The sequence below is a fragment of the Myripristis murdjan genome, chromosome 3 (assembly GCF_902150065.1).
Source record: "Myripristis murdjan chromosome 3, fMyrMur1.1, whole genome shotgun sequence".
Classification (NCBI taxonomy): domain Eukaryota; kingdom Metazoa; phylum Chordata; class Actinopteri; order Holocentriformes; family Holocentridae; genus Myripristis; species Myripristis murdjan.
Genome location: NC_043982.1, coordinates 3342287 through 3357191, shown reverse-complemented (window position 1 = coordinate 3357191; position 14905 = coordinate 3342287). Strand labels below are relative to the sequence as shown.

The 14905-nt window shown below is 41.4% G+C and overlaps 1 protein-coding gene across 1 annotated transcript in view; it reads left to right on the top strand.

The window, feature by feature from the left end:
• Positions 1–716: 716 nt before the first annotated feature.
• Positions 717–14905, top strand: part of chsy1 (chondroitin sulfate synthase 1) — a 62984-nt gene continuing 48795 nt past the window's right edge. Inside the window, exons 1-2 of the mRNA XM_030078702.1 lie at positions 717–1451; positions 4276–4771. Coding sequence (XP_029934562.1) covers positions 1141–1451; positions 4276–4771 — 807 coding nt within the window. The 5' untranslated portion in view covers positions 717–1140. The remainder of the gene's footprint in view (positions 1452–4275; positions 4772–14905) is intronic.

Sequence of the window (14905 nt, the reverse complement as noted above, 5' to 3'; positions counted from 1 at the left end):
TTCTATACTTTGTTCTTGTTGGTGAAAGTTCCTCTCAAAAATATGTCAAAAGTCTTTCAACCCTGCGCTGAATCAAAATAACAAAGCTCAAATACTATGCATTTTTGTATTTTATTCTAGTTTCGTGCACAAGTAGGTAAAGGCACTTTTAGTTTATAGTCACAAAATCTCATATTTATTTTCAGTTGAGTTTACAACGATGTACATAATTTTTTTTCTTAATTTACAAAAAAACAAAACAAACAAACAAACAAAAAAAAAAAAAACCCACAAACAAACAAACAAACAAAAACTCCTCATTCGTCTATCAGGTGCTAAATACTACTTGGGAAATAAGGGATTTAGATGGATCTCAACATTATGAATGTTTTCACCATGAGTCACTTTTGTATCTCATTTTTTGACATTTCTATTTCAGGACACAGTAGTTTACTTTTTGTGGTTAACACTGCAGTTCAAAGTTTGCGGTAAAACACGAGCTCATATGTATCACTCACTAGGTGTATGTGCACTGAATGTGGAAAAAGCTGAAGACACTCCAATCATCCGGGAAAAAAATTGTTACTATTCAAATATGTGGTACCCTCTCTGCCCCTGACCCCCTGAGCACTTAAGTGTCTTCAAGTGATGAATCGCTTTTTTTCCTATACCAATGGAATGCAGCATGGAGCACTGCACTGGAGGGCCAATTACACAAGCAGCCACTCAGAGCGCTTCTACGGCATCTGCGCTGGGTCAAATCACTGTTAAACCTTGGTTGGTAGGCAGCGATCTCGTCAATCCCGACGTTCTCACAATGGCGAGATAACGGCGAAAATGGGGACGCTCGTCAAGTCAAAGGAGGAAACTACAAAATCTGACGATTGTCGGTAATATTCGCCAATGACTGTTAGCGACGGACTGCTTCATGATCAGAGGGATCACTGGAAGAGGACAATTCAGGTGGCGGCTTTATGGAGACTGCTGTGATGCTACGTAGGCAACTGGGAGAAAAAGGCTTTCCTACTATGAGAGAGTGTGTGTGAACCCGGTTTATTGGAGGCACACAAACTAAACCAGATTACATTGTGTGTGTTTTTTCGCCGAGACGCTGTTTAGGATACAGTGAGGATAAACAGCGAGTTGGTCAAGTTTTGGGGAATGGCAGGTCGAAGCCGAAGAGCATGGTTTAGTGTTCTGCTGGGACTGGTGGTCGGTTTCACGCTGGCGTCCAGACTCATTTTGCCCAAGGCGACCGAGTTGAAGAAAGCTGCCCAGAAACGAACAGCAAACCCTGCCGGTTGCGGGCTGAACGGGGGTATCAGAAAGGAATACGGCGGAGTACTATGGCCACCGCAAGATAACGGTTCACCGGCTACCGAGAAACCGGGCTCCAGATCCAATAATTTCCTTTTCGTCGGCGTTATGACCGCCCAGAAGTACCTGAACAACCGAGCCGTGGCAGCGCATAGGTATGTGATCCGACAGTGAAAAATGTTGGCTTTTTTCCCTCCACAGTCACCGCCGGCAGCAGCCACTGAACGCACCTTTTTCCCCTTTATGTGGCTGCTAACGGTGCGCTTACCTCCATTCAAAAATCTGGCAGTTTAACGTGGGCTTTCGTATAAAGGTATAACTCTGTAGCAGTGGTACCTGACAGACCATCACTTAAGACCTCCTCCGAATCGTTAGGAATCGGTGTTCATTTCGGGGGACATGTAATCCACCAAATAGCAACCATTACAGTGAAATTCTACTTTTAGGAATGGTTTCACGCCGGTCACTTAACGCTCACCGGGCTGTATTTTTTCATTGAGAGGATGGTGGAGAAAATGGGAAAGGCAACTGCAAAACTTGTTTTAATTTTTAATAAAATAAAGTGGAGTTGGGATGTATTTCTATTTTACCAGCAGACTCCAACGACTCGTACACAGTCCATAAGTTGTGTGTTACTAGGCATGTTCGTGTGTAGATGAGCAAGGCGACGTTTTATGCCAGATTTTTGAATGGACTTGAGCGACGTTGTCTCCATCCAGGAGAACGGCAAGTATCGGGTCCACCACGCCTCCACACCGGCTTTAATATGAGGGGTCACCCGATACACACACACATCAGACCTCAAACCTCCATTAGGTGAGATTTTGCCCCAGCCAGGTATCTATATGGGAAGACTAATGTATTATGCTGTGGCATACCTTCCTTTATTGGTAAATCCATAGTGCTGACAGTGAAACCTGTCATCACAGGTGTAGTCATTCTTACACAGGCTTTAACTGATGTAGTACACAGACGTTTAAGTTCTATTGAATTTAAGCTATTCTTCATTTTTCCTCATCTTTCTCTTTTTCTCTCAAGGACCTCTGAAGGTCCTTTTTACAACCACCACACTATACACAGCACTCTGTTGGCTCAATTTATGCAGAGAATGGTGTATCTGCACAAACTGTATTCACTGTCACAAAACCTGGTATCTTTCTGTAGAGGTGTCCAAGCATTTCCACCTATAGATTCTTGGTACAACTACAGTTTGTATGATTTAAGTATTGGATCTAACAATGCCTCCAGCCCACAGTTTGATTTAATACACCATACTGGGTTCACATTTTAGATATGACAATATGTTGAGCAAAATGTGAAGGAAGATGATCAAGACTGAAAAAGTGCCTTTTTGTTTTTGAGCAAAAACAATACCGCAAACCATGAACATGGTTAAATTAAAAGTTTTAAATGCCTTTCTAATGTCAGTTTTGATCAAATGTAAGACCAATTTTAACCCTCCCAAATAACATACGGAGTACAAAAAAGAAAAGAACACAGCAAAGTGTATGCCAACTGTGCATCTGCAACAAGAATAAAGAAAAATAGTTTAGTGAAATATTTAAAACATACACCACTGAAGAGCATTTTTAATTTTGGTGTCTTTGCTCATGGTGCAGCATGTTGGGAATATTACCTAAAGCAAGATTCTCTTAAAATACTTGTTAAGAGCCCTTGCCTTGCCAATTCTTGTTGTTTTCCTTTTTAATTGGAAACCCAAAACGATGCTGCACAGCAGAATTAAAACTTCACAGAGCAGCATCAGTTTCAGTTTGGCTTGAGTCCATCTGGTCTCATACTACCTCTGAACAGTAGTGTTCAGCTGGGCTCACAGGGAGTGTGATGACCCAAGCAAAAAGTTGTTAGCTTTCTGGAGTTCAATCAGTGCAAAATAAAAATCCATCCTGGTCTAGTCATTAGCGTGCATGGTGTCACTCATCAGTGGGCTTGAAACTTGTCCCCGCTTATTAACAATTGAGTTAATCCCTGTATTCCATGTCTGGAAAAAAACAGCAAGGTCTTAAAATAGGATATCATTAAAATGTTGGAATGGCAAATATGCCCTTACTTCAGTCATCTTTAGTGTTTAAGAATGGGATTTAGGCCTAAACCCTCCTGTAAGTGTTTGATGCCAACAGCTCCATTGATCTCTGTGCAGCAGTTTATTTTCTCGTGATGGCGTTTCCTCCTGTGTTTCCAGTTATATTGAACGAAAGCAGAGGGCTGGGCTGCATGTGGCTGAGTGTCCAGCTGCAGTAGACCCACATGAGTTGTTGACTCTTATTTGGAAAAGGATAGTCCTAATCATGCTTTTGGATGCTAAGTTGCAATGTTAATTGCATTAGTTTCAGATGCCTGACCTAACAGGAGCAATGAATGCTTACTTTTTACTCAAGATAGAATAAGTTTATGGACCAAGAAGAAATCGTACAGACAAATCAGTGCCATCTCCTCATGCCTCAAGTGAGTGGTTTTCAAACATGTAACTTTTAGGCTCAAGACTCTGCAGTTCTTGCTTCCAGCCAAACACTACAGCAGCCGATTTCAATATTAAGCACGACTCAGAACGCCAACAAGCAGGCTCTTGTGGCACAGTGGCACATTATCGAAAACCACTATCTTAAGTCATGTTGTGTATTTGTCATAGGTCCAATTAAGGGTGGAACAGCATCTCGGTTTAATTCATGAATCACTCATCTTCTCAGCTGGTTGTTTTTCACTGTCTGTTAAAATATTTGTTATGTCTTCCTCAGGCAATTTAGCAATTAAAGGTTTGCGGTTAAGGTGTAGACATTAGATTAATCTCACAGTGACAACAGCCAGGTTGAAAATAATACTGATAGTAAGTTTATGCAGAACCTGTAAACTTGTTTAATTGTTTTCAGACAGTTACATGTTAGTAGTTCCAGATAATTCCATTGTGTGTTCCATCCTTCTTGATTCCCCCATGTCTATGTATATGTGTTTGTGTGCACGCAGGACGTGGGCGCAGACCATTCCCGGTCGTGTGGAGTTCTTCTCCAGCGAGGGCTCGGACACCTCCATACCCATTCCCATAGTAGCTTTGAGGAACGTGGATGACTCTTACCCACCCCAGAAGAAGTCCTTCATGATGCTCAAGTACATGCACGACCATTACCTCGACAAGTATGAGTGGTTCATGAGGGCCGACGACGACGTCTACATCAAGAGCGAGAAGCTGGAGGGCTTCCTGCGCAGCCTCAACAGCAGCGAGGCCATCTTCCTGGGCCAGACAGGCATGGGGGCCCGGGACGAGCTGGGGAAACTCGCTCTTGAGCCCGGAGAGAATTTCTGCATGGGAGGGCCTGGGGTTATCATGAGCCGGGAGGTCCTGAGGAGGATGGTGCCTCACATCCGAGAGTGTCTGCAGGAGATGTACACCACCCACGAGGATGTGGAGGTGGGCCGCTGCGTCAGGAGGTTCGCTGGCGTCCAGTGCGTCTGGTCCTATGAGGTAAGATGGCGATCCTCATGTCCTAGATCAAGGCTTCTTGAACATTTTCACATCACACTGCAAAAAATCAAAATCTTACCAAGATTATTTGTCTTATTTCAAGTAAAAATTTCTTATTTCTAGTCAAAATATCTCATTACACTTAAAATAAGACATGATCAGCTCAGAGATAACTTGTCTTTAGACAATTTTCACCTGTTTCAAGTGAAAATCTACTTGAAACAAGTGAAAATTAGCTTGAAACAGGAAACAAATTTTGCCAATGGAACAAGCAAATTTTTACTTGTGACACAAGTGAACAAGTAAAAATTTGCTTGTTCTTCTGACCGGTGGGTGAACGCTACCAAGGTGGCTGTAGGTTTGTGTATTTTAAGTTGGAGTGGAATTAGTGCTGGTAAGGTCACAGTGGTCCTTCTTTGTGTGAACTGATAAGTGTTTGCTCCTGATCTCTCAGGTAGACCATTGACCTGGCTCAGCGTACAGAAGGGCTTTCCATTTTCGGGTACATTTTGTTTTGCCTGCACTTCTGTGGGATGTTTGCATGACAACATTTTATTTTGTTTAGTCAGCAGCCCACACAACTATGCATTTTCTGCCAGGTGTGCATTATCACTTACCCACAAATCATTTCAAGCACATAGTAGTCACTGTTGAGACATGCAATTACCAACACAACAATTCCATTCAAATAAAGATGTAAATAATATCAGGCCTGAGTGTAAATCAGGCAAAGTGGCATCTGCTCAGCTCAAAGACTGCACTTAATCTGCTTTGGCTGTTGCAGTGAGAAAGAAGTGGCACATCCTCCGCCTCAGCCAGAGTTCATTCATTGCCACCTTCTCCACTTTTGCTTTAGGCTGCTTTAAACCAGCTTTTGATGTGTAGTTTAACTGCACCTCCTCACTAGCCAGTTCAGGTTTCAAAGAAGACAAACCCAAACAAGAAAGCTGGCAGTCATGTTGGTGATTGAAACCTGTCCTCTCAAAGCAAATGTGTCCCTGTGACAAATTTGGAGCCATACTTCAGGCTGAATGCTTTCTTTGACTGACGTTGTTCGGCAGGTTGCTGAATTTGCTGGCCTGTGCCTGTTGGATTGCATGGCATTTAGTCATTGTTGAGACTTGTTGTGTGAACCTTGTCTCGGTTGGCTGTGAGAAAAATTATTAACATAGCACAGCAAACCAAATTAAACCACCACACTACCATTGATGACTCAGTTCCAAATCATGGCCAGTGTTTTTTATGTGTTTTGCTTGATGGCTCATTCTAACTTGCCATTTCTGAGGCGTGTCTAGACACAGCTGTGCCATAGAATTAGGGCTTATAGGGCTACCGTTATGCAAATAAAAGCCTTCTGAAGGTAGGGCAAGACGGGACAATTATGTGGATTTTGATTGAAGTCACTGTACAGGATGACAGGAAATTTGACCTCTAAATGATAAAAAAAAAGCTTCCTTATCGTCTGCTGTGCCTGTATCTACTCTGCCTAAGCAGAAGAGGGGAGGACAGGGGGTAGCAATTTACCACATTCATTTTTCACTGCCAGTTTGACTACTTTGTATTTAACTTTCTGAAAGTGCTACATGAGGCATTGTTTCATCAGCATCAATTAATCATCACCACATGAATTTTGACACATTGGTATAATTACCATGAACAAACAAGACAACCTCAGAGAAGACTGGCACCGTTTACCAGGCTCTGTGCTGCAGGTTGGAGCTTGGAGGGAGAGAAAGGCTGGTGATAAAAAAAACAATCACTTCCAACATGTTTATCCTCTTCAACCTTTGAACAAAATCATTTGACTAGAGATGACTTTGACTTTATACGAGGAGGTAACAGGGTTTATGGGAAACGGTGTCTTGATTGAAACACTTGATGAGAAACACGAGCACTAACAATGCGACTGAGGGGAGATAAAGTCTACCAATTGTCTCAGCCATTGATTTTTATGTTTATGGCAAGGTGCCACAATTAATTTAACAATGACTGACGTTTCTAAATGCAAGAAAATTACAAAGTGAATTCTTGCAAGCTTCAGAGTAACAAACCAAAGTATTACTTTTGCTGTTGCACTGTAGACTTGCAGCATTAGTGAAAGATAGAACCATTGTGGTGTTGTAATGGATTTTTTCGGAGCTGGTCCATTTTGTACAGACATGGAAGGATGTGTTTATGTGTGTGCTCCCTGGTTTGTGTCAGATCTGTTTGTCTTTCATACTGTGTCTTGCTCAACCTGGGCTTTATTTTCCCACCTTTTGCAGCGGTGACAATTGATTGTGTTCAAAAACGCATCACTTTCTTCTCTGAGAGCCTTCATACCTCCAGGTCACTGGTAGCACTGCTACCCACTACACGCCTACTGAGTCTACAGCTTCAACTAACCATCATCATGATCAATTAATCTGTCGATTATTATCTTGATTCATCGATTTGTTGTTTGGTCTGTAAAATGTTGTAAAATGGTGAAAAATGCTCATCAGAATCTCCCACATCCCACCCAATAAGACATCCTCAGGTGTTAGGCTTTGTCCAAACAAACAGTCCAAAACCCAAAGATGTTGGCTATCAATGTAATAGTAATAGCAACTAATCAGTAATTCAACTAATTATTTCAGCTCTTCGACACAGAAACACACTGCACTATCACATTTTAGTTCTAATAGTACATCTGATCCTTTCTTTTGTGTTACTCGAACACTTCCTCCTTTTACTTTGCTTTCTCCTGCTCTTCTGTCATGTTCGCGTCATGTCAGCAGAAGCAGAGAAATGGCATTTTGTTGCCTCATTCCGAAAGCATTCTTTATGTGTTTCACTGGTTTATCTCTAGTGTGACTGAAATAGTAAATGATGGGACTGAAAAGGCCTTATCCTCCCTAGCATACGTTATATGGGTTTGTTGCTATGGTAGCCGAGTCCTGTTGGAGTGATGGAGAGCCGGTGTTGAAGAGATGGTCGCCTCTCAAACACAACAAAGAGCAGCAGATCACTGAGACAAACACTCTTGACAATAGGGTTCTATTTTGAGCCAGGAAATGTTTCCTTATGGCTTTAACCATCCTGAACCCCTCCATGGTGCTATCAAGAGTCCTTTTAGGAATGGTGTACATACAGCACCACCATGTTGATATGGTTTAACCTAGAACCATTGTGGTGCTGTTGTGGATTTTTTCGGAGCTGGTCCGTTTTGCACAGACATGGAAGGATGTGTTTATGTGTGTGCTCCCTGGTTTGTGTCAGATCTGTTTGTCTTTCATTCTGTGTCTTGCATTGCATATTATCTTTCTATGATAGAATATTGTCTGGAGTGGGATTAATAAAATGCTACTACTAAAAAAATATTGAAGGATACAAGGGATGCTTCAGATCAGCAGTACTGCAAGTATTTTTTAAGAGCCACACTGGATTTATAGTTATGATTTGCCAGACTTTTATTTTGGCAAATCAGAGGTTGAGTCATTGCGGTTCAGTGTAGAATCCTTGAAAGTCCATCTTTTCTCTGGGTTTAGCATTGCAGCAGCCTCTGGCAAATGGCCCCTTGTCAGTAGCTGTATTTGTATTCCTGCACAACTGGACTTTTTATTTAGGCTTTTTGAGGATAGATGATTTGAAAGTGATGTTTCTCAGTAACTGCTCATCTCCCATTTCTGCGACTTCTGAGTCGTCGGCACAGTGTCACAGTCTTTGTTTTTCTGCTGCAAAGTGCTCTGTTGTGAAATTTGTTGCCATTCCCCAAGAATTTTTCCTCCCATAAATTTTTCTCATTAGGACGCAGAAACAAACTCCTGCCAAGTCTGGTATCCATTCAAATTTGAAAAGTGAAGTCTGCATTTGTATCATTCTTTTCAGGAATTCAAAAAGCCTTTACCCTTTTCGTGATTGTATTTTTGAAAGACTTTAAAAAACACAGATTCTGTACTGTACAGGGTGGAGCCTATTTGATGTGAACTTTCTGGCTCACCTGCCAAGGGCTGGTAAACCTAAGAAATGAACTACCAATCATTTTACCAACCTAAATACTTAATACATGCAGCTTTGCTATAGAGAAAACAGGAGGAAAAGTTTGCAGAATTTTAGATGCCACTGCTTTGTGTGGAGCAGTACGACAAGCAGCCAATCAGAAGTAGCAAAGTTTGAAAATGCCAACAAGTATATAACTTGGCAGTTTGTAACTTTGTACCTTGATAGTTGCTTCTTTTCACATTTTTCCCCATTGTCTTTATTTTTCTCTCTTTTATTGTGAAAAATGTGCCAGGTCACAACATTTGTAAAACCCAAGCATAACAAGAAAATACAGAGTTAAAAAAAAAATCACCATCGAGATTAAGCTCATTCCTTCATACACAAATCAAATTACTCCCATGGATGAAACATAATGGAAAATCCAATGGCCCCTTACTTCCAAATTAAATATAACCTTTTTTTTTTTTTCTCAGATTCGCAGATTCTGAAATGTTCCACACAGAAACCCTTTTCTCCATCAAAATGTGTCATATTCCCTCTTGACCAAATAGCAAGCACTCTTGCTTGAGGTAAACTTAGCTAAAGCTAACTTTAAAGCTTTAAAGCTAGTTCAACAACTTTACATGCGCATCTTTTTCACTCAATATATCCCAATCAGAAATTCGTTATTCCGATTTCTATATTTCACATATTCATCTCTCCAGCTTCTGATTGTCATGTTGATACGTTTCAGTTTTCTGTTAACGGGATCAGGTCCAGCCATAGAGGCCTCAGAGAGCCACAGTGCCATATCCCATCAGCACAAAGATCAGCCGTCTTCAGACACGGTGACAGCAGGGAGACCCACACTGTGCCGAGGCCATGCAGCTGTCAGTGCCGTTTCATGATGCGCTTGCCCCTCATCTTGCCATGGCATCAGCACTTTTGTTTGTGACTTGTCTCAGAAGGCCTATATTTCTAGATAAGACAGAACGTCTCGAGAGACCAATACACAGGAAGTCAGCCACCCACACTCCTACTCCTTTGTGCGATGCCTCAACATGCTCTTATCTGGCTGTTTCTCACCCCTCCCTGGCCCATTCACTCTGTCACTTTCTCTTTCCGTCTCTGATGGCATATGCTTATTTCACTCTTTCCCTTTGGTGTGGTATTTAGTCCGTGCCATTGATCTGTATTGCATTTGTCTATCCGATGTAGTCCAGAGGCCGTGCTGCAAACAACTGCTGAATTGATGCACTTAATATTCAGATAGCAGCCAGTCAGTGTCACCCCCCTCTGTTATAATGGATATGATGCAGTTTGTTTGATTGCACAGTTATTGTATAATTGATAAATAGTACACTAGTTATCTATGGGAAGCCCTCTAATGTGTAATTGAATTCCACATGAAGATGAACAAACACATTTATTATTAGTGGTTTGAATAGAGAACTTTATCGCCCAGTGGTCATGTTTTGGCATGAAAACTTTTGAACTTGAAAGACAACAACTAGCAGCACAAAGTGGACAGTAGGTTTTTTTTTTTTTTCACAGGAGCTATTCTGGCATGAATAGCAGGGTAAACACAGGTGTTACTAATAAGTTTAATTAAGACTCTGTTCCATTTAAGTGCAGCAGAGTCTCTCCGGTGAGCCAGTATGCACAATAGCAGGACCCTGGCCCTGTTGGACCTTAATGGAATGGAACCTTCATTAATGTCATTAGTAACACCTGTGTTTACCCTGCTAGTCATGCCAACATAGCTGCTGTGAAAAGGGCCTGTTGGAAGTAGGTTTGATTAATCAGACGAATACATCAGATGAGTGATGGTGATAATTTCCTCGTGGAGTTTTACCCATTTAGATGAAACTGATCTCAGATACACTTGATTTCAAATGTCCCAGTGCAAGACACTTCAATAGGAAAGCACGTACAGGAAGAAAAATGATGTTTAAATTGTATTTAGAGTCTAAGCACAGCAGCATTTTGATCGGATTCCACATGTTTGTAGGAGTATGGAGATGTGCTCTCATTATCTTTTTACCAAAGTAGACCATTACATAACTTAAATTTGGAAGACGCCACATAATCCTCCCCATATTTGAGTAGAACCATTAATCTATTCTTTAAATATCTTCATTTAGACTGGAATGTATAGGGAAAGGGATTTGCTCAGAGAATCCCCCCATTCTTTCTGCTTGTGTGTGTCGATCTGTTTTCTCCCTCAGTCTTCTCCTCTGCAGACTTTTCAGACAGCCCACTATGTGGTGAACCTTGTGTATTTTCAGACATCCTGTGGCCGCTGCTCTATGTGTGCTGCTACTCTGTCTCTTTTCAGCAATGCTTTCGCACCATGCTAAAATTAGGCCCAATGAGCGAGGCCCAATGAGCAAATAAATGTTTACAGGCGCAATTCAGAAATAAACATAAACGGAAGCCAAAAGAGATGAATTTGCATGAATTACAGTTCTGCTGCATGAAACACTCCCAGTGTCTGGCTGCAGCAGATGTCAAATGGTATGCAGGACGGTGACACTTTGGGGGTTTGGGTCGGGGAACGATGTTGAGTTAATGTGATAAACGGTTTTTAGGAGTCTAGTAAGAACCAGAGAAAGGCGTTAAAAGTCGTCAGGGCTCATGGCAGTGGGTGGGCCTGTTTCTGAACCGGCTCTGTCTTGTGTCTTGGTTTCAAGTCATGTCTTTTGTCTGTCTGCATGTTGTCAAGGCTGTGTGTTTTCTTCTGTGCATGTGGTGCTTTCCCCTGCGTTAGGCCATAATCACATTGGTTGCTTTTTTTTGGGTTGCTAAATTCTCTGTGCCTTCTATGTTGAGGACATGGTGCATTTTGGGGCGTTGCTGCAGGCTCTCCATGTTGACCACATTCCACCTTCCCATGCTGCAAAACAAACTGATCAGATATAGATATGGACAAAATCTATAATCACAGTACTTTTGACCAATTACCTCTATCGATATTGCAACAATGTTGAAGGGATGGCTGTTGGTGCTTTCATGAGATATTTACTCACAAGAGATTTTTGATAAACAGTCATTAGTAATCTGATATGATGAACCTTCTGTTACTTGTCTCAACCATGTAGGTTGAGGCTAATGACAGAACAGCTATAACAGTTTGATAAGTTCAGAAAACTACATCCCTTTACTGTAATGCAGCCTCTGAAAGCAGGAAAGGGTAACATTTATGCCATATCATGATATTAAGATATACAAAATTCCAGATGATATCTAGTCTTATATCACAATATTGTCAAGCCCTAACATCAGTGTCTTCAACATCCCCTGCTCCAGGAAAGGCTCCTGATCCTATTTTTCAAGAGCAAGCAGAGTAATCACTGTTGTTGCTTCAGGTTTGCAAGATAGTGCTTATTAGCTGTATTCCTTGTGCTCTTTGACCTCTTTCCCTCTCTGTTACTAGTGAATCCTAGGATTATTATTGTCATGGGGATCAATTCTGTTTATGTGAATGTTGACTTCTGCCTTTTCCACTTCCTTGTGTCTTGTCTGTCTGTTTGACTCCCATTTTCAGACGTAGTCCTCCTCCTCTGATTAAATGCCTGGAAGCAACTAGCCTTGCGTAGAGTTTCCAGTCTCATTTGTTTGGGAATTCTTGATTTACACCCTCAGCTGTGTTTTTTTGTATTAGTATTATTATTATTTTTTTTGTTCCCTACTGCCCCAGTCTCAATAATTTAGTTTCTGTCAGACTGTACAGCTGCAAACCTTCTGGCAAAATTTGAAAGTGCCAGTGGAGCACTTTCTCATTTTCCCATTCCCAAGCCTCATGTTTTCATTTCGAGGTGGCACCCAGCTAAATAAAGTCTATGGTCTTTAGTGACCCTTTGGCCTGCTTTCCCTATTAGCAATGGCAATAATGTCCTTGAGGTGAGCAATAGGCCCAACCCCCCCCCGCAGGAGCATCAGAACAGGAGACCATTACATCCCCACCCTGCATGCCAACTTACAAACAAGCTAGAACACAGCTAATGGGAATCACAAGCCTGCACTGCTGAGAGGTATGAGTCCACCGCATAATCCTAATTTCTCCTGAGTGGCTTGCATGCCTGCCAAACCTGTGGCAGGCTTCCTGACTGTGCACTACTGGATGTGCTCTCACCCTGGGAACAAGAGCGCCGTTGTGCTCAGGCCTTAGTAGCTCTTTTCTTCAGACCTAACTGTATTCCCATTTCTCCTGTACCTATCTCAATTCAATTTGTCCATATTAGTTGGCCCCTCTTTTCATGGCCTGCTGCACATGGCTTAAAGTTTAATTTGAGAAATGCGGTGGCCAGGCTGCTCTTCCGCTTTTTTTTATGCGGTAGGTGTTAAGCAAAGCTTTTTAGAGAATATGATAATACTTTGATAATGGGCTTGTGAAACTATACATTGGCTAAAAACAAGCATGTGATCAGATCATAAGGCCTCTGCTCAGACCCGGCCAGACTAAAGCACATAATGTTACAGGATGTTGTGTTTTACGGTATATTATCCACTTTACACTGAGTATCCTTGTGTCCCTCAGCTGTTTAGGTCTAAAATTAAAAATGAGGCTTAGCAGCATATTGCAACTGAGTGGAGATAAATGACTGGCCAATACATCGCTTGACATTTTGGATAACAAAATGTCTGTCACTGTCTTTCCAACATTATTTTGTAGTATGCTTTAATAGGCTGAAAGAGGATTTGTAATTTGCCAATTTGGATCTGTAATTTGGCTCCTCTTATTTGTGGAGTTTTGTCCAGGTTGTAAAAGTTCTGGTTTGTCTGAGGTTGGTGGCGCAGGAAATCACCAGTATGGGATCAAACCGGCTACACAGGAGCAATGCTCTACCTGGGGTAGGAGTTTAAGCTTGCCTGATTAAGGATGGTTCATCTAACGTTTTGGTCCCCAGCCCAAACAGCTTCTATTTCCGACATGTGGTCTCGGTGCTCTAGCAGTGGCTTGCATAAGAGGATCACACCACACAGCACAGTACAGCACATTAAGTTAACAATGCGTGCTCAGTTGCAAGAATGCAGCTCTTATAGCAAACAATAGCTAGTTGAAATGATGTGAATGTATTTGTTCGCCCAGTCCATGGTTGAAATCCTAAATCCTAGTTTGCTTTCTTTGCCACAAGACTGGGCTTTGGCCTGCTAAGTTTTGGCCTGTACACTCCTATATGGCTCCTGTGTGACAGCAAGGTGTTTTGGGGTTAGATACAGGTCCTTCTAAAATACTGGGCCTTAAAAGTCATTAAATTCTCTTAAAAGTTAGTTCATGAGGGCTTCATGCTATCTAATTTCATGTATGTTTTTTGTTTTTATCAAAATGAGAGCATCAGAGTCATTTCTGAATTGAACCTAATACTTCCTTCATATATGAGCAGCTACACTGACCTGCTCGGAAAATGAGCCACCTCACTGCCTATTTACCTGTCACACTTACCTGCAGAGAGAAATCCAAGAAAGTCCTTGGACATACCTGTTGGAATTTCTGTGGGAGCAAAGTCCTAGCAGTACCTCGCTGTCTAACCCAAAGGACACTTTCATACTAACAGTTAGTCCAATTATCATGCTAATAATACACCATATCTCTACCTAAAACTGACCTCTGCACTGGAACAAATATACAGCCTAGTTCACAGCTCAAATGGTTATTTGGACAAGAAAAAGATCATATGTCCAAAATTACCCTTAAATTTCAAGTTTGTCTTGGAAAGATCTTAAAAGCATTAAATTTAAGTCCAAAATAAGCTAGTCTTCATCCCGTATGATGGATGGCTCCCAGACTATCTTGGCTACATAAAATATCTGTAAAACCACACAAACCATCAAATATTGTCTTCTTTAAACATGATATTTAGTCAATTGTAGTGTTCAGTAAGGAAATAAATTTGAAATTTAATGGCTTACTCCATCCTAGAGTTCCCCTTACCCTTAAATGTGAAGTGGATCAACTTGTCCTCAGTAGCTAAAATTTAACAGAATTGCATTTTCATCAATGACATTTGAGTGGAAAATGTTAGTATCCCATGATGGTTTGAATGCTGTTTCAGAGGCTTTACCACCCTGACACGAATCAAACACTGAACCTGTTTTTTTGGAGGGAATATTTGGAAATGAAAATTGTCAGAAAGAAATAGTTTATAGGCGAAAAGCATCACAATCAAGCAAGCAGTGACTTACTAAATA